We start from the raw sequence: 18,424 nt of genomic DNA, 5'->3' as shown, positions 1-18,424 counted from the left end.
GCCCGGCCCGGTCCCGCGTCCCGCGCCCCCTTCCCTCCCCACCCTCCCGCCCTGCGCGGCGCCGGCCCGGCCCGGCCTCGCCCCGGCCCCGAGTGCTGCGGCCGGGCCCAGCGCCAGCGCCGCCGCCGCCGCCCCCGCGCCGCTCTCGCCCGGCTGCGCCGCCGCTCCCTCCGCACGGCTCCGCCGAGACACCGACGAGCCGGCGCAACCCAACCCGCTGCCGCCGAAAACAAGCGCTGACTGACAGCGGCCGGGGCCAATGGGAGAGCGCGGCGCGCAGCGGGGCGGGCCCGGACGGGCGGGACGCGGCGCCGCGGCCAATGGGAGCGCAGGGTTTGGTTGGCCGGTGGCGGGGGGGGGCGCACGGACGCGCGTTCCTGGAGCGGGGCGGGGCCGCCGGGCATTGTGGGAAGGTGGCGGACCGGGCGCCCATGGCGGGGCGGGCCGGGATGGGAGCGGACCCTCCCGTGACCGGGCGCGGTCGGGCCCAGCGCGGAGCCGCCGCCTCCCCTCGCTCGCTACGGGCCCGCGGTTGGGCCACGCCGGGCGGGTGGGGCCTTGGCGGCCGCTGGGATGGCGGCACAGGGCGGGCCCGGGTCCCGGACGTTGCGGCACCGCTCGGAGCCGCCAGCGGTGCCCGGAGCGGGCCGGGCCCGAGCTGTGTGGGACGGGCGCGGCTCAGCCCGCAGACCCCGCCAGCCCAGCCCTCGGGCCGAGCCGGGAGAGGCTGGGGCCGAGCCGGGAGAGGCTGAGGCCTCGCCGGGCCGGCCCTGTGCTCCTGGCTCCGGCCGTGTCCCGGCAGAGCCGCCCCGAGCCTGGGTGCCACTGCCAGCCCTCCCGAGCTCTCCGTCTCTCCACACAGCGTGTCAGGGCTGCTTTCATCCCAGGTCTCCTCGTTGCTTTCCACCAGGTGCCTGTTGATCTGTAGCAGCTCCTCCAGCCTGATGCATCCCCTCATCCACAGCCTTGGGTTCGTTCTTGTGCTGCCAGAGCAGCCCCTGTTCCCTGTGGGACCCTGCCCCAAGCAGAGCAGCTGCCACCTGGACTCTCCACACACACACAAACACGCACACCCCCCTCACCCTGCCTTGTCTGGGGTCTGTATCTAAACAGTCTTTTTGAAGGTCCCAAAAAGCACCAGAGAGCTGTTTCATACGTGCCTTCCTTGTTACCAGCCTGGCTCATGCAGTGGTCTGCCAGTCCTTACCTCTTGGTAGTTTGGCTGAGACAGAAACACAAGATACTCACAAACACCAGGTTCTATTTTCCACTTAAATTCCCCCTTATACCTATGTTATTCCCATGAGTTCTTTTCCTCATTTAAAAGAAGTTTCTAACTTTTTCCCCCCCAATAGTTTGGCCTTTAACAGCATCAATACTGACCTCCCTTTGTTACATTCTCTTATTTCCCTCACAGGAAACAGCCAGGAGAACTGTTCCTCCCTCATCACACACCTCTGGCACAGGCCTCATGCTCATTTTGCTTTGGCAGCTGGAAATTACTCAGCAGACAGAAGTGCTCAGCGCACCCAGGATCCGTGCCACAGTGGCTGTTCCCTGTGACCTGTTGCCCTTTGGAACTCCTGGACAGTCCTAAAGGAGACTGAAGTCCCTGCAGCACTGCCCTGACTGGACAGGGCACTTGAGCTCTTTGCATGTCCTCAGGCTGTGAGGGTGACACAGGTGACACTCTGGGCCTGCTAAAGAGCCCCAAGTTAGGATTGCTGGGCTGCTCTGAACCACAAGGTGCTGTGTGTTGGAAGCTTGTTTTGGTTGCCTTCTCTTAGGCAGGATGAAAATCTAAAGGCCAGCAGATCCCGAGGAAATTTCCACAGTTTGCTAAAAGAAAAGGAGAAATAAAATTTGCATCCAGGCTCTGGACCACTTGCCTGGCTCCTGCTGATGGGATGTTTGGGTTCACAGATCTTGAGTTGTGATGAGTCCTGATCAAAGTGTTGATTTAAGAATGACAGAACTGCCAGTCTGCAAGCAGCAACAGCCCATCCACTCCCTCCCTTTCTGCCCTAATGGAAAAGTTTTGGTGCTCAGAGGGTTCCCAGGAGATTTGAGATTTCCCTCAGCTCTGTCACCAGTGTGCTGTGCAATTCCCTGGGCTCCATGTCCCTGTTCCTGCAGAAGGCTGATTCTGAACGTGCCAGGCCAGAGAAGCTGTTCCCATGGCCCACATTTGCAGCAGTTAAAGCTGAGCCCAGAGATCTCCCCCGTTTGTTTACAGAGAAGAAGATCCCGTGGAGATGGGATCCCCAGGCCATGGAGATGCAGACACATCCCAGTACCACCCTTTTTCTCCATTCTGGCCCCATTTCTTAGCTCTTGGTGGGTTCCAGAGGGGAGCAGGCATTGCCAGCAGGTCAGGGAGGTGACCCTGCCATACAATAGCAATGTCCCTTGCCAGGTGATAATGGGCATGGACTCCATGATTCACAGAAGGCTGATCAATAATAATCCTTATTTAAAAACCTATTGTTCTTTTAAAGACAGTCATGATACAGGTGTACTCGATTGGTCCTTTCATTAAAACACCATCACCATTAGTTAATTAGGAAACCACCCTTTAGTAAACAAATCTCCAAAACACATTCCACATGTTCACAATACCAGGTACAACAAGTTAAGAATTGTTTCTCATTTTTTTCTCTGATCTTCTCACAGACTTTCCCAGAATAATACCTGGCAAACTTTCTCTCTGTGGCCAAAGAACTGCTGCCACACTGCCAGGCTGAGGGAGCTGAGTGTGCTCAGCCTGGAAAATACCAGGAGGGGATTTTACCAATTTTACTAATACCCATAAATATCTGAAGAGAGCTGCCAGGGGATGGAGCAGTTCCTGCTCAGCTGCTGAGCAATAGGACAATGAGCAGAAGCTGATGCACAGCAAATTCCACCTTAAACATGAGGAAGAACTTTCCTGTGCTGCTGACACAGCACAGGTTGCCCAGAGTGCTTGCAGAGCCTCCCTCTCTTGTGATATTCAAAGGAGGAATGTGTCTGGACTCTCTCTGGGTGCTGATGGGGACCAGGGACCAGCTGCAGAGCACGTGTCAAATGTTTCATCCTCCCCCAAAATTAATTTTACAAGTTCTTCAATTGCCTGTCACAGGAAGATGCCACGAGATTGGAGCTCTCTGAACAGAGGAGGAAAGGCACTGAGATCAAACAACACTGACAAATGCAGCCCGTGACAGCAATTGCTGCATTAGTTTTTTTAAACCTTATGTTTCACATCTGGTTTGTCATGGTGTTGTAGGTGGGCTCAGTTCACAGTAAACTAGGATAACAAACCTACATTTTCTGTGATCCTTTCATCCCCTACCATCCCAAAACACATCATTTAATTGCACTCAACCTGCACACAGATTTCATAAATAAAGGAATGATGAATTAGCATAGCTGCTGCAGCATTCACACAAGTTACCAAGACACAATCTCCTTGTGCAATCAATCCAGCCTCATGCTTCAGTGTTTGTCATAAATTGAGGTCAGGAAGAAATGTTCTCCCTACCTGGAGGAGTGCTGCTGAACTAGCCGAGTACAGAAAGACTCTTGAGGGTGCAGCAGTCTGTCTTCCCTGTGCAAACCTCAGAAAATGCAAATATGCATTTGGTGCAGCTCCAGTGCAGTAGATGAACACTGATCCTGCAGAGGGGCAGGAGGAAAGCCTGGCTGATCCTTTTGAACCTAAAGTTGGTATCTGGCTCCTCCCTTCGACCAGCAAGGGAGTCAGAGGAGGGAGGGGAGAGTCCTGAAGCTGGCCATGCCCACAGCACAGGTGGGCCTGCTCAGGAATCTGCTCCTGTGCCCATTCCAGCCCTGGGGTCACTCCCTTCAGGCTCAGTCTGGGTTTCACATGCACAGGGATTCACACTGCTGCTTCTGCAAACTGGGAAGCTCCTCACGACCAAAGGGTCAGTGGATTCCCCTGCACCTCCTGACTGTCTCACAGTTCCAAATTTCCTGCTTATCTCCCACCAAATGCCTCAGGGACACCACCCAGGGAGCAAGCAGGTTCAGGCATCCTTGCCATGTGCTTCCTAATCACGGCTCAGCTGCAAAATCCCTTTCCTGCTTCCTGCAAGGAGTGTGAACTGTTCCTTGCACTTTGGCTGGTAAAAAGGATGATAATTACCCCTAATCAGTCTGCAGCAAAAACACAGGCCACAGCAGAAGGGAGGGGTGGGGGGCAGCCACCATGAGGAATGGAGCCCAATTATTCCAAGTCACTGATAAAACGGGATCAAAGAGGGTAGGAATGTTTTACCAGCTGTAAAAAGCCTGCCTGGACCAAGGCTCTTGGAGAAAGGCCCTTCTGTCTACAGGCCACTCCTGGCTGGGACCTTATGCATATCCAGGGACAGCTTCTCATTTTTCTTCTTGGTGTAGGCGAGGAATTTGGGCTGCTGTTCATTTCTGCCTCTCAGAGCAAGCAGCAAGACAGTTTCAGCAGGAAATGAGCATGAAACCATGGGCATATAGTGCAGAACAAATGCCCTGCCTGCTGCCCATGTGGGCACTGAGACTCTGCTGTGTGCCATCAGGGGCACCTGGGTGTCCCAAGGGATAGAGCAGCTGGGGCTGGGTGGTGATGGGGGTGAAGGACAGCGCTGCTGGTGGCATTTGTGCCCTGCCAGTGCCAAGTTTGTGCCTCTTCTGGCTCCCTGGGAGCTTGTGCAGCCCCACAGCTCATTCTTTGCAGCTCCACTGCTCATTCCAGCCTTTTGCTGCAGCAGGAAGACCTGCACAGCTCCTAACAGCAGCAGGAGAGTTGGGAAGTGGTGAGGGAGAGAAGAAAAACAGCCCTTTAGGTGAAAGAGGGGTTTGAGAGGCAGGTTGTGTGTAAATCACTGCCAGGCCTGCCCAGCCCTTGCCTCGTGTCTGGCTGATTGTGTTATGCTATCTAGAGAAAGTTTAATATCAAAAGCCAATAATCCCTGTGATAGGAGGAATGATAAGGGACAGTCTGGCCTGGATGTGGCAGGGGGCCAAGGTCCAGTGCCCGATGTCCCCCACCAGTCCTGGCCAGCCCATCCCATCCCAGGTGGCACAGACCTGGCAGGGCTGGGCAAAACAAAACAAAACAAATTAAAAAAATGCAGGAACCAGCCCTGCTGCTGGCAAAGAGGGGCTGGGGAGGCAGGGAGAGGAGAACTCTGTGAGCCCCAGCAGGGTGGCATTGGCTAGCTGTGGCTAACAGCCTCCAAACTGCCAGCACTGGCCCTTATAAAATGCCTCACAGATGTCTCCAGACAGGATTGCAGTGGGGGATTGCAGCCCAGGGAGGGATTGGGGTTTCTTGGCAGGTGGGGTATCCAGGGCAGCTGAGGTTTAATGAGTTTGGTGGGTCTCAGCCCTGTTTCTACTGGAAGGAGGCCACAGCATTCAAAGCACAGGTGAGAATCAAAGGAGTTGCTGGCTGAGCCACCCCACACCCAGTGGGGTCCTGTCAGTGCCACTCTGGGCTGAGCAGTGCCCCACATTGCTCAGACTCCTGCAAAGCCCCTGTGTGTGGTCAGCTGGAGGTGATGGCACTCAACAGAGACCCTGAGGATGTGGAGAAAGGGAAAAAACCTTCCTTGTCTCAGTGCCTGAATTGCTGCTGTGCCTTTTTTATTTCTTCCTCTTTAATTCCAGGTGAAAGAGAGAGAATTCTCGGGGTAAAAGCAGGATCTCAGAGCCTACATTTTCATAATAATGACAGCATGGCTTTCACCTTGTGTCCAGAGCTTCAGAGCAGAAAATGTCTGTACAACCTCTCTCCTTGAACCAGTGCTGGAGTGGGATATAATATCTGAATAATTTACAAAGGCTCTTCATTACACAGATTTATTTTTGGCAGCTTTGTTAGACTGCTCCTTTTAGGAACTAATAGGAAGTTTCTCTGGTTTCATTAGGACATCCCTGTATGAATTGTTCCAGTGGGGCCAGGGACTGGGACAGCTTCTTGCTTCATTAGAAATGCAAAATGTTCCTGCCCTTTCTGTCCCCTGTGGCTTTCTGGAAACCCACCTGCATGCCCAACCCCGAGCCAGCCCTGGCTGTAGCAAGAGTCCAGCTTGTCTTTGTTCCTGGCCAAGATGTTGAGGGAGTGGGGGGTTTCCCCACATTGCCTTCAAAGTGCTTTGCAGCAGACAAATGTTGGTTCACTTGGAGAGCTCCTACACAGAACTCCCTTTCCTGTGCTGGGAAAACCTTCATTTCTCAAGCCAGGTCTGAGGTGGGCTGTGGGAAACCCCCACTGTTCACCAGGCTGTGTTTGGGGCTACCTCCTCTGTGCCCAGACCATCTCCAGCCCCTGACTTAGCCTGGGCCAGGCTAAAATCCCCTCTTCTTCAGATGCAGGTGCATTGCCCAGCTGGAAACAAGCCCATTAAAAAGTCATTTACCAGGCACAAGCGAGTTTGTGTTCCCCTGGATTGGGATTTGCCAAGATTATACCATAAATTAGAGTGTTTCCTGGAAGAATGTAAGGAGAGAGGAGGGGAAAAAAAAAAAAATGGAACATTTTGTAGCCAACAGCAATGCCAATAAAGGAGCATTTCATTTCCCACTTGGAAAGGAGAGACTGCAAGCTGTTGCAAGGATAGGGCAGGGTTCCTGTGCTGCTCCAAAACCAGGGGAAGGGGACAACAGGGACCTGGTCTGGCTGCATGCACAGCCTGACTATAAACTGCATTTCTCTGCCCTTGAGCAGAGCCTAAGCTGGGGTGACTCAATTCCTCTCCATGTAAAAAGGGGGACCAGGATGCCAACCCCACTGGGGGAAGACTGTCTGCCCTGTTTTCCAACCCTTATTCTGCAGGGACACAAAGCCTGCCTGCACTATTAATAATCCTTGGCATGAAGCTGTCACAGTTTCCACTAATATGGAGATGTTGAAGTGAAAAAGCTACTGCACAATATGCAGGAGGTGTCACAATAACTCAGCTGCTATATTGTTCTTTTTAAAAATAAATACCACAACAGGCCAGCCCACATTGCTGGAGTCATGACGTGTAGGGTTTTATTTTTAATCGGAAAATGTACTGATTTTTAAAGATAGACATGGAACAACATCCAAAATTTATGAAAGCTCCCTGTGTGCTCACAAGTACCAACCGTGTTCCTGCCCGAATGGCTTCAAGGACCTGATCCTGCCCCAGCACGGGCACATTTGTGTGTGTGGCTTTGCAAGAGGCCCCATGGCAACAAAATCCTCCCAGAAATAAAGTCTGTGGCTGAATTCCCCAGCCCACTGCTCTCTGGGGGGATGCAATCGATCCCATAGGACACGGACTGCAGGGTCTCCTCCTCAGGCAGCAGGTTCAGGACCAAATTTTGCATCCAGAGCAGAATACTGGATTGTTTGGAGATCAGAGGTTTCTCTGGAGGCCACTTGTAGGTGAATTACCTTTTTCCTTTGCTTTCCCTCACGCTCAGCCAAGGGCAACGCTGAAATAAAGCAAAACGAAACTCTGGGTTAAAAAATGCCTGCTCTGCTTGGGGAAGGGCGAGAAGCCTCAGTGCCCGGCAAGGGCCTGTCCGGAGCTCCGGACCCGCCTCAGGCCGGCCGGACCCGGGGCTCGGAGGGGCCGGGGGCACGGGCAGGGACAGCCGACGGGCCGCAGCACCGGGAGGAGAGCCCGGCGGGGCAAGGCCCGTGCCGACCGTGGGGCCGCATTCCCCGTGCCCCGCCGCAGGGAGGGCACGGAGCGGGGCACGGAGAGCGGCCCGGCCCGGTGCCCGCGGCCGGCGGCGCCGCGCGGCGGGGGCGGGGACCGGCGGGGGCGGGCGCGGCCGTGGGCCCGCCCGGGCCGGGGAGGCGGCGGCGGCGGCAGGTGGTGCCGAGCAGCCGCAGGACGGAGCCGGAGCCGCAGCCGCCATTAGACAATAGGCGCCGGCGGCGGGAGCGGCGCGGGGCGAGCGGCGCGGCCGGGGCGGGGCGGCCGCGGGGCCGGGGCTGCCGGACCCGGCGCGGACAAAGGCGGCGGCGGCGGTGCGGGGAGCCGCGGCGGGGGCGGCAGGCGGCACCGGGCCGCTCCGTGCGGGGACCGAGCCGCAACCTGACATGATGTTTCCACAAAGCCGGCACTCGGTACGGCGCGGCCCGGGGCCGGAGCGGCCGCGGGGCGGGGCCGCGGGACGGCGCGGGGACTGCCCGGGGGCTGCCCGGCCTCCCTCGGCCCCGCGGGCTCCGGGGGATCGAGCGCCTCCCGCCGCCGGTGCCGAGGGGCGGCGGCAGCCGGGGAAGGGGCCCCGCGGGTGACCTTGGGCGCGTCCCGGGCACGGGCGCTGCCCCCCGGCGGGGGCTCGGCCCCCGGTGCGGCGAGAGCGGGGCGGGCTCGGGGCGGGCGGGCCCGGCCGCCGCCGGCTCCGGCCCCAGCGCTGTCTCCTGTTGTTCAAGGGCTCCTCTCACCTGCCTCAGCAGCTGAAGTTCACGACCTCCGACTCGTGCGACCGCATCAAGGACGAGTTCCAGCTGCTGCAGGCCCAGTACCACAGGTACGTGCTGCCCCCGGCCCGTCCCGGTGCACGGGAATCGCTCCGGTTCTTCCACTCGTTGCTTCGCTCCAGGGACCGGATGAGAATTTGGGGAAGGGGAGCCGGTGGCGTAGCTTGGGACACCTTTGGCTGGAGGAGCAGTTCGGGCACGGCGTTGGTGGTGTCCACATGGGAGCCCTGCGAGGAGAACGCCCATTCACTTCTCCAGCCAAGGTCTTTCCTCCAAGTGCTGCTTAGCCAGGACTGCACAGACACTTGCCAGGCCTCCTGCCTCTTGCTGGGAGTTTTCCTCAGTTTTTCTCGCTGGCTGCCATTCCTGGACTGCAAATGCTGCAGGGAGCACTTAAATCCAAAAGCATCCACTTTTCTGTGAATATGTGTGGAAATAGTGCTGCTGACCCAAAAGCTGGCTTGAGACAATCTGTTGCTTTGCCTGTGTGTATGTGTCTGACATAAACATGAAGCCCTTTGCTTTAAATTGTCTGGGTGATGCCCCCTGCTATGGCTGGTTTTGGTGTGTGCATTGGTGCCATGTGGCTCCAATGTCCCCCAGCCCGGGCTCTGCCTCCAAGTTTGTGGTGGTGGTGTCATTTTGGCAGGAGCAGGCAGAACTGCTGGGAAGTGGCCATTTCCTGGTGTCTCTGTGCCTTGGCAGTGCCAGCAGGGGAGTAGGGGTTCCTGCTGAAAGGAAAGCTTTCCCCCCATGCTGCTCCACCCCCTTGGACTTAATCTGCTCAAGAAGGAGCAGGTTTTGTGTAGGTGAAGCTGTTTCTTGTTTGAAACCTAAAACCACAGCACATGCTGGCTGCAGTTGCTCGGCTGGTGAGTTGGAGTCTCATAAAACACTGGGAGCAGCGGCACTTTCTCTGAAGGGTGTGAAGAATCTAGGAGAGAGGAAAAAATCCTTGCTTCTGGAGGGATGTGCTGCACTTGGGCCTCCCCCCCCCGCCCCCATCCAGAAGTGGGTCTGGCTTTGGTTTTGATGTTGTATTGGAACATCTCTTGAGTGCTGCAGACAGGTTCTGTGCCAGAATCTGTCCCCAGCTGCCAGCGATCTGTTGAGGAAAGGCAAACCCCTCCCTGGGTAGCCAACTCTGCTTCTCCCCAGCATTCTGCTTCCTGTGGAGTGGATTTGCCTCGAGGGAGGTCAGTGCTCTGCTGGTGGATAGCCTCGTGTCCTTTTCCTGAATGTGTGCTGGGGAGGGCTCCAGCTGAGAAAGTGGGAGCAGGCTCTGTGTGGTCACCACTGTGCCAGCACAGCCTGTCTGGGCTCTGCTCTGGCCACCCCTTGAAATCCAGATAGTGATGTCCAAGAATCCAGCCTGGCCGGGATGAGGCCGTGCAGGAAGCAGCTGCTCTGTGGCGATCAACTCTCTCACCTCCTGTTTGTGGTTTTTTCTTACTGTTTTCTGGCTTTTCAGCTTGAAGTTGGAATGTGACAAACTAGCCAGCGAGAAATCGGAGATGCAGCGTCACTACGTCATGGTAAGGAGCGGCCCAGCAGCCCAGAGCAGAGTGTGTGGGTGGCAACACCAGCAGGTGCCTGTGCCTGGGCTCTGCCAGAGCTCCAGGGCTCTCAGCAGGGCTGGAATTGGCTCTTTTCTGAAAATGGGGCTGTTTTGTGTTGGCTGCATGCAGGGGGTTGTTGAAATGCACGGTGGGAGGGAGTTTTTTTGATGGAGAAAACGGGGCCTGGTTGGGGATTGCTTGAGGGATGCTTGGCCTGAAGGAAGTGGTAGCTCTTACACACCTGAGGAGGTGATGCAGGGTGCTGGTGTGCAGGTGTTTGGGGACTCTGAGAAGGTCATGGCCAGTGAGAGACAAAGCAGTGCTCTGGGGAGTCATGAAACTAGGAAACCCCACAAGCCAGGTGTGAGCTAGAAGCAGAAATCAGCTTCTGTGCTAGGGCTAAACCCTGTGCACCTTGTGGTGACCCCACAGCCTTGCTGAGCTGTGCTGCTGAGTGCTGGCACGTGTGTCCCACACAGGGTGTGCAAGCCCCAGGGCAGTGCTTGGTAAAGGCATGAGAAATGGTGCCATGTGTGGGCAGCAGGCTTGGCTGTGGCTTTCCAAGAAAACAGCCATGTTCTGGTGAGCAGGGTGAGGGTTTGCCTGCCAGGCAATGCCTCTGGAGCCCTTGTAGCACAGCCAGGCAGGGCTGTGGTCTCTTCGTTTCCTATCATGGAGTTCATGGGAGGCTGCAATACTGTCCATGAAGATGAGCTGGTTCCTGCTTGCCAGCTGCTGCACCTGCCCTGGAAAGAAGAGATAAGATGTAGAAATTAATAGAGCAGCTCTTCAGAGCAGAGTTAAGACTTAAAAAATAGAAATAAGGGAGCTAGCTGGCCCCTTCATCTTTCCCTACTGCCCTCGTGGCCACACTGAGGCTGTGGGGAGCAAGGTGTGCTTGGGGCTGGGGACAAGGAGAAGAGGTCACAGCTTTCCTGGTGTGTTCGTGGGGAAGCTTGCCCTGTTCTCAGCAGTAAACAATTGCTTCCTGTGCAGTCTGCACAGAAACCCTCATCTCCAGCAGTGGCCAAGATGCATTTTTTTTTTTTTTTTCCCCTTAATGCTGGCAGTCACCAGAATTGATTCAGGTTGCTGTCAGCAGCAGAGGGAAGGGCTGCTCCTCGTGGCGCAGCGCTGGAGGCTCTGCAGGCGCAGCAGCTCCTGCCTCGCTGCCGCCGCTCCCCAGTGCGGGGAGCCAACAGGAGGGCTCCTGTCAATGTGCAAAGCTGCTACAGCTGCTCTGATTTTTGAATAACTCACAATTGGCAGCTTGGGGGACGGGCTCCTGCTTCCTGCTCGGTCTTCAGAATGCAAAGAAGCCTCGAGAGCCCGCAGCAGGCTGAGATCATCCTGATCCCGAGCCGGGCGCTTCGTCGCCTTGTGGCGTCCGTACCAGGGTGCCAGTGATCTTCAGTTAAATGAGCACAGATGTGGATTGTTCTTTTCCCTCTGGAAGAATCAGGATTGCAGCCTGCAGGCTGCAGGAGGAGCTTTCTAAACTCTCAAAACATCAGCTTTATAACGGCTTCTTCCAGGGGTCAGGAATTAGCTGCTTCTGCCAATAGATTGTCTGTAGCTGCCTGTTGCTGCTGTGCAGGGGTTTTCTGGGTGGATTGTTTTTGTGTGTGGAGGGGGGAGGTTTCCACATAACTCCTTCCTAAACAGCTGGAGCTGTGTGCAGCTGGATGTGTTACTTGCTAGATGAAGTCCAGTTGTGATCTCTCCCATTTGCTGCTGAAGGAGTCATGTGGGCTTTAGGATACTGGCCAGGCAGAGCTCACAGAGCCAGGCTGCCTCTCTCCTGGCTGTGCTGAGGGAAGTCTGGAGCCCTGAGCCTTTTTCCAGGTTTGACACAGCATCACTCACTCTCACCTCGGTGCAGACTGTGGAAAAGTGTCTCTGAGGGGAGTCCTGTGGGACAAGACTGCAGTCTGGAGCAGGGTGGGCAGGGAGCACCTGGAGGGGGTCTCTGTGTTTGCCTCCTGCTACCTTTGTTTCCTGGGGCTTGCTTCTACTCCCCTGCCTTGCCCAGCCTTTGTAGAAAATCCTGCCAGGAATGCAGTGGTGGTTCTCAGCACTCACCTGGCAGAGACTTGACTTAAAATTTGTTTTGTTCTCTTCTCTCCTGCTCCACAGTACTATGAGATGTCCTACGGGCTGAATATTGAAATGCACAAACAGGTAGGGGGAGAAGCTGTAATTCCTGGGGAAGGTGGGCTGTCTGCTCTGAGTTTCCCTCTGTTGCTTCAGTTGCCTTTCAGGAGCTAGAAATGCCATCAGCCTGTAAAATGTCAGAGCTGCCTTTGAAATGCAGGGCCCCTCCACCTGTCAGGATCACAGTGCTGGCCTGTGGGCTCCCATCCTGAGCTCTGAGCACCCTGTGGTTCTCCCCAGGGCCGGAACAGGTATCAGGAAGGGTCTGGAGCTGCAGCTTGGAGACTCTGTGGCAGCCTGGATAAGTTTGCTCATTACCCTCACTGGTGGTTAAGTTGTTAATTATCCCCAGTGGCTAATTACCTGTGGTGTTAACAACATGAGCCTCCTCTGAGCCTGTCTCTATCTGGCTTCAGCTCCAGTCACAAAGTCGTGGCTCAGTTTAAGCCTCTTAGCACAGTTCTGTTCCTCACAAAGGCACTTGGTGCTTCTGATCCCATTGCCCTTGTTGCTAAGCCCATGAGGCTGGCTTCCCTGGGAAAACCTGGATCTTGTCAAAGAATCTGAGCCACAAATCCTCACTGCTGTCCCACGAATGCCTCCCATCCTGGTCTGCTTCCCTGTGGTGCTGTTGGAGTCCCCTCAGCAGGTTTTGGTGTGTACCTGTACCTTCTGTGTTTTGAGTCCTTCAGAAAGTTATTTGCAAAGGACTGGAAGCTTCACAATTTGCCAGGAGAAAAGCATTTAACACCCCAGAAGGTGCCACTGCTGCTGTGAGGGTAGTGAGGAGGCTGCCCAGCCCCTCTGGTCTCCCCCAGTAGCCCCAGTTCAGCAGCACAACTGGGGAGGGGGAGCCTGAGAGGGCTGAACAGCCATGAGTGTGTCTGTGTCCACATGGCAGATGTAATTCAGCACATCCCCACCTGGGTCTGCAGGAACTTTGCTCTCTGGTTGTTCCCAATTTATTAAATAAATGAGGAGGACCTGGAGAAGAAGAGGAATAATGAAACTTTGCTCTTTGCAGTCAGCAGCATCCCTTCATTTAACCCTGCAGAGAGGAGCCTCGGGGAGGCAGGAGGATCCCCATGGCACCAGGAGGCTGCCAGGAGGGTGGCTTTTGTCACAGCCATTTGGGCACTCAGGCCTGCCCAGGAGGAGGAGGAGGAGGGAAGGTGGGGCAGCTGATGCTGCTCAGTCCTGAGCTGCCTGACTTTTCCTCTCTATTTCTCCCACCTTTTAGGCTGAAATTGTCAAGAGGCTAAATGGGATTTGTGCACAGGTTCTGCCCTACCTTTCACAAGAGGTGAGTCCCCCAGCTTGGGGGTGTGTTGGCATGGAGGCTGCTGTCCCTCAGCAGCCAGCGAGGTGGCACAACCCTGCAGCACAGGCAGCTGCCCAGCCCTGGGCTGGCAAACCCTTGCTTGCCCTCAGCCCAGCCCTTAGGGCAGTGTGGGCTCCTGGAGCGCTGTGTGGTGGAGCAATGTGCCCCTCTTGGTCCACCCTAAAACTTCTGTCTTGCTCTATATGTATTATTATATTCTAAAATTCTAAACTCTTCAAGTTTTCTACCCTTTGATATTACACACTTCTAATCAAACTACACGCTCGTAATCCCAGTGTTATCAATCAATTTTGGAAGGTTTCTCCACAGCCTCAGGTCAAATGCAGTTATCCCTTGGGAGTCAGAGTCTGTCAGCCCAGAAAGTCTAAAATTCTCAGTATCCAGAGCTCCAGTACCCTTCCAACCCTTTTGTGGCAGCTGGGGACAAAGCTGCTCCTGCTCTCTCCTGAGCCATCAGCCACATCAGCAGTGGCAGCTTTGGGTGGTAATTGGGGGAGAAGGACACTTAAAAAAATACCTCCATATGGAGGATACCTCCTCTCATCCTCTTTGAGATCTGGTTCCTCTGCCTCATTAATTAATGCAGCTGATGGGCTCCTCCCACTCCCCTGAGAAATTAATTGGGGGAGGGGGTGCTTGGGAGCCGCTGTCTGAGGCGAGGGGAGGATTAAGCACTTCTAGAGCTGTATTTTCTGTCTCCCCATGGAGGCTGAGCCCTGAGCAGCTCTCCTGGCCCTTTGGGGGTTGGAGGCTTCTTGCTTGGGGTCAGTGCTGGGCTTGGGGCACAGGTTCTGTTTTTCCCACCCACCTGTTCTTAGGACAGACAAAGTCGCTTGCTGATCAGATCAGGGTTGCCTAATAACTAAGCCCCAGCTAAATCTTTAGCATCTTAATGCAATCCTTAACCCTGTCCTGCTGCCAAAATGAAAAGAAAAATCCCCTTGCTGAAGTGCAGTGGACAGGCCTGGTGTTTCAAAGACTTCATGCTCTGCAAGGAGCAAGTACAGTTCTCCTTCATTTTTTTTTTAAGTATATAATCCATCCATTTTTTTCTGCCTGTGTTTGGAACACCCAGCTGCTGCTGCAGTTAGTATCCAGGATGTGTCCCAAGGAGCTTCCCAAGATTTTTAGGGCTTGTTTTGTTTGTTAGAGGGTCTGTGTAGGTGAAGGGTGACAGGATGAGACACTGCCCACCTTGGAGCCTTCTGGCCAAGGATCTCTGGGTGTGTGGAGAGCAGGACAAGGGTGGGGTTAAGAGGGGACCTGTTTGACCCTGGGGTGAGGAAGGGGATGAGACAAAGGTGCTGCCCTAGGCCTGGGTGGGAGCCTTGTCTGGGGTGAAGTGTGTGCAGGTGTAACCAGCCTGATTGTGTGGGCTGGGTCCCCGTTCTGCTTCCCTGTGGCACTCCAAGTGACCCCAAATCCCTTTGTTTTCTCCATGCCAGCATCAGCAGCAAGTCTTGGGAGCCATTGAACGAGCTAAGCAGGTCACGGCACCAGAACTGAACTCCATCATCCGTGTACGTGATGTTTGGGTTGGGCTGGGACAGGAGGGAATCCCGGCCTCTGGGATGTGGGTGCTTGACCTGGGGACATCAGGGGACCCTGCTCTGGTGTTGTGGCTGCAGTGGGATGAGGCTGCAAGGCTGGGCTGGTTGCACCCAGGCTTGCTGTGGTGTTTGCAGGGATCCCTGCTCTGCCCCAGCAGGGTGCCAGGAGAGGAGCTTTGGTTGTGAGCAGGAACCAGAGCAGGCACTCGGCATGAAAACACCATCTGCTCTTGGTCAAAGTTGTGAGGGCTTTAACTGCAGCCTTGGGACATGCCAGAGCCTGAGGCCAGATGTCCTGTGGGGTAGGGGCTGTGTGTCCTGCTGGGGACACAATATTGAGTCTTCTCTTGAGGCTGTCACAGCAGCAAGACTCGAGAACCTCAGGGTTGGGTGGGGAAAGAGGTTCAAGCTTGTTTAAACCCCTGCTTTAACCTCGATTGCTGGCACACTCCAACCAAGTGCACTCAAAATGACAATACCCCCGTTGTGTCTGTGTGTCTGTCCATCGTTCCCTACAGCAGCAGCTTCAAGCTCACCAGCTGTCCCAGCTCCAAGCCCTCGCTCTGCCCCTGACTCCGCTCCCCGTGGGGCTCCAGCCCCCCTCTCTCCCCGCCGTCAGCGCCGGCACCGGGCTCCTGTCGCTCTCGGCCCTGGGCTCGCAGGCTCACCTCTCCAAGGAGGACAAGAACGGCCACGATGGGGATGCCCACCAAGATGATGACGGCGAGAAATCGGATTAGAGCGACTGGGGGGGCCGGGGGAAGGGGGCTGGCTGGGGGAGGGAGGAGGGAGGGAGGGAGGGGGCGGGTTAGTGCAAAATGCAGTATCTCTCTCTAATTGCTGTGCAGCAGGGCCGTGGTGACCTGTGCTGGGTGGCAGTTTGCCAGGCCTGTCCCCAGGGGTGGGTGGCAGGGCCTGGGGGGTGTCCCCAGCGCCGTCCCCGGCTGCTGCACAGCAATGCAAGCGCCATAGCATTACCCGTGTGGCCAATCGTGCTCTCCCTGTGCCCAGCCTGCCTTCCCTGTCCCTCCTCCCACTCACAGAGCAGACTCTGCCTGCTCTGGGGCCACTTTGCCCCCTGGCTGTCCCAGCTCCTCGGTGCCATGTGGCCCCTCCCTCCACCTGCTGCTCCCCCCTCGGTATTTAAAGATTGCCCCTTGATCCTAACGGTTCTGCACAACTCCCTGCTAGGATCCCTGGCCCAGAACAATCTCCTCCCTTCCCCAGGTGCTCTTGGTCTCGTCGCATCGCCCTGGCCCCGTGTCCCCCACACCCCTCCTGCACTAATACCAGGCCTAATAACAGCCTTGCTGTTCTGCATGTACCTGTTCTCAACCAGCTCTGGCTGCCAGGGGCTTCACCCTGGGCTGGAGGGGGCCCAGGTGGCTGGGCAGAGGGGGCAGGCAGACCAAGAGCCTTCCCCAGCCTCCCCCTCCCCGTGCCCCTGCCCTGTGTAGAGGATACAGCAGCTTTCTCTGTTCTTATCTCCGTGCGCTAGCGTGTCTTCTTAAAAAACAAAAATGGAAAAAAAATAATAAATAATAATCTGGTGTTTGTATATAGTTCTTTAGAAAGATCTTGTTTTGCTTTTTGTGTTTAATCACTTGACCTATAATAAGAGGAACTGAAAATGCTGTATCAAGGACGTACAAGCTGTGCCTTTCAAATAAAGAAATAAGAAGGTTGGTTAAAACCGTGACTTGCTGCCGCTTTCTTGTTGCCTTTGGGATGACTAAAAAACTTCCCTGTGTCTCCTGTCCCTTCAGATGGGGGACTGAGCTGGGGAGAACTGAGTTTTCCTGGTGTGGGAAGTGTCTGGAGGTGCAGCTCTCCTTCCTCTAGGTGCTAGCCTATCCCAGATTATTCCTTTCCTGCTCTCCCTCCCTGGAGGTTTCTCTGGGAGCCAGGATGAGCAGGGTTAACACTCACACCTCTGCCTCTGGCTTCTCTTGTAGGGGCTGGTGGAATGGAGCTGTCCCTGTGCCCTTTGTGGCTCTGGGACCCCTGCAGAGGTGAGGGCTGTGCCACAGCTGCAATCTGCTGGAACCAGGGCCAGGAGGATGCCCTGGCAAAGCCAGAACAAACGAGCTCAAGGTGAAAAGTGGTGGGTGGTGAAAAGGGAGCTGGGATTCTCCAGAAGAAAAGCAAGGAGCAAAGTGCCCCTGAGGTGTATCAGCCCTGTGCTGCTTTGGTAACACATGTGGAGGTCCCTGCGGGCTGCCACAGGTCTGCTCTGGTGTGCATAATTCATTTTTCCTCTGGGCACAGAGGATAAGCTGCTTCTGTGACTCTCAGGCCCCTCTGGAAAATCCGGCCTGCAGTGCCCTAGGGCTGAGATTGCTGTAATGGAATTGGCTCTCGATAATTAGAGCTGTCCTCTGGCTTCAGAGCCTGCTCCACCCCCATAACATCTTCCCCTCGCTATCTCTTAGGCCAGTTGGAGTGGGAAAATTTCCTTCCTCTGGGGAGGAAGCTGTGCTGGGGGAGTCCTGGTGCACCCAGCACTGAGGTGTGGAGGGGCTGGTGGGTTACAGAGCCTGTGGGCAGCACCAGGGCTTGGCAGTGCTGCTGTTCCCTGCCTGGCCAGCCCCATCTGGGCTGGGCACACCTGGGGCAGGGTGCCCAGAGCCGGCTGGCAGGAGCCAGGGACTGAGCAGGAGCACGGCTGTGGTGGTGGCCACTGAGTTCTGGCTGGTGGCTCAGGCCCTCCAGGGGGGTCTCTGCCCTGTCCCCTCCCAAAATGAGCCCCTGCTGCTCCCTGGGGCAGATCCTGAGTGGGGAGAGCACAAGGGGCTGCCCTGAGCACAGTGCCCTGGGGGCTGCAGCACTGGGCAGACCCACCCAAGCCCTGGCACTGCCTGGGGGCTCCCAGTCCAGAGCTGCTGGAACTCTGCCCATCCCACCCTGGGGTCCTACAGCTGCTCTGGGGTCTCTGCCGACACCCAGCAGTGTGGGAAATAGATCTGTAGAATATTTGTGAAACTTGACAGAAGTCAACAAATAGAAAGCCAAAAAATTCTTACAGTGTATTGTAATTAGGAAATAGCTTCTGCTTGTGCTGGTGTGAATTGTGACACCTGTATTGTCTCACCCTTCAAATGAGACTGAAAATAAAACAAAAGTTTTTAAAGCACCTCTCAGTCACCCCATCTGAGTCAGAAAAGAACACAATCCAGCACAGCAGGTCCCTGGTGTGAAAGGGCAGCACTGCTCCAGCCTGGGCTGCTGCAAGGGGCAGCTCTAAATCCATCCCTGCCCTGGCAGTGCCCCAGAACCCACAGGAAGCTTCCCCAGGGCTTCCAGTCCAGGTCACCAGCTCAGACTGAGCCCAGGGTGAGGGGATGTTACTCCTGGTGGATATGCAAGGGAGGAG

At 55.8% G+C, this 18,424-nt stretch overlaps 2 protein-coding genes across 4 annotated transcripts; both read left to right on the top strand.

Moving 5' to 3' along the window:
• The first annotated feature begins 259 nt into the window (after positions 1 to 259).
• LOC108963068 (myosin heavy chain IB-like) lies at positions 260 to 1,881 on the top strand. Its single transcript, XM_050985943.1, has 2 exons — positions 260 to 910; positions 1,418 to 1,881. The coding sequence occupies exons 1-2, from the start codon at positions 260 to 262 to the stop codon at positions 1,595 to 1,597; spliced, it is 831 nt and encodes a 276-aa protein (XP_050841900.1). The 3' UTR covers positions 1,598 to 1,881.
• A 6,003-nt stretch (positions 1,882 to 7,884) lies between these two features.
• Positions 7,885 to 16,750, top strand: TLE5 (TLE family member 5, transcriptional modulator). Of its 3 annotated transcripts, XM_050986244.1 has the most exons (8): positions 7,885 to 7,924; positions 8,034 to 8,089; positions 8,399 to 8,496; positions 9,918 to 9,981; positions 12,142 to 12,186; positions 13,400 to 13,462; positions 14,947 to 15,021; positions 15,570 to 16,750. In XM_050986244.1, the coding sequence occupies exons 2-8, from the start codon at positions 8,063 to 8,065 to the stop codon at positions 15,789 to 15,791; spliced, it is 594 nt and encodes a 197-aa protein (XP_050842201.1). In that variant the 5' UTR covers positions 7,885 to 7,924; positions 8,034 to 8,062; the 3' UTR covers positions 15,792 to 16,750. The 3 variants fall into 3 exon arrangements, with proteins under 3 accessions (XP_050842201.1, XP_050842203.1, XP_050842200.1); XM_050986246.1 differs by lacking the exon at positions 7,885 to 7,924 and having other exon boundaries at positions 7,931 to 8,089; positions 15,573 to 16,750; XM_050986243.1 differs by lacking the exon at positions 7,885 to 7,924 and having other exon boundaries at positions 7,931 to 8,089.
• Positions 16,751 to 18,424: the final 1,674 nt, after the last annotated feature.

Source organism: Serinus canaria, chromosome 28 (genome assembly GCF_022539315.1).
Source record: "Serinus canaria isolate serCan28SL12 chromosome 28, serCan2020, whole genome shotgun sequence".
Classification (NCBI taxonomy): domain Eukaryota; kingdom Metazoa; phylum Chordata; class Aves; order Passeriformes; family Fringillidae; genus Serinus; species Serinus canaria.
This window is presented reverse-complemented; position numbering and strand designations above follow the sequence as displayed.

Excerpts from the sequence above, each read along its gene's own strand:
- LOC108963068 (XM_050985943.1), top strand. The coding sequence starts at position 260 with ATGGGAGAGCGCGGCGCGCAGCGGGGCGGGCCCGGACGGGCGGGACGC. Across the intron at positions 911-1,417 it reads TCCTCGTTGCTTTCCACCAG|GAAACAGCCAGGAGAACTGT; the intron begins GTGCCTGTTGAT and ends TTTCCCTCACAG.
- TLE5 (XM_050986244.1), top strand. The coding sequence starts at position 8,063 with ATGATGTTTCCACAAAGCCGGCACTCG. Across the intron at positions 13,463-14,946 it reads TGCCCTACCTTTCACAAGAG|CATCAGCAGCAAGTCTTGGG; the intron begins GTGAGTCCCCCA and ends TCTCCATGCCAG. Across the intron at positions 15,022-15,569 it reads AACTGAACTCCATCATCCGT|CAGCAGCTTCAAGCTCACCA; the intron begins GTACGTGATGTT and ends CGTTCCCTACAG.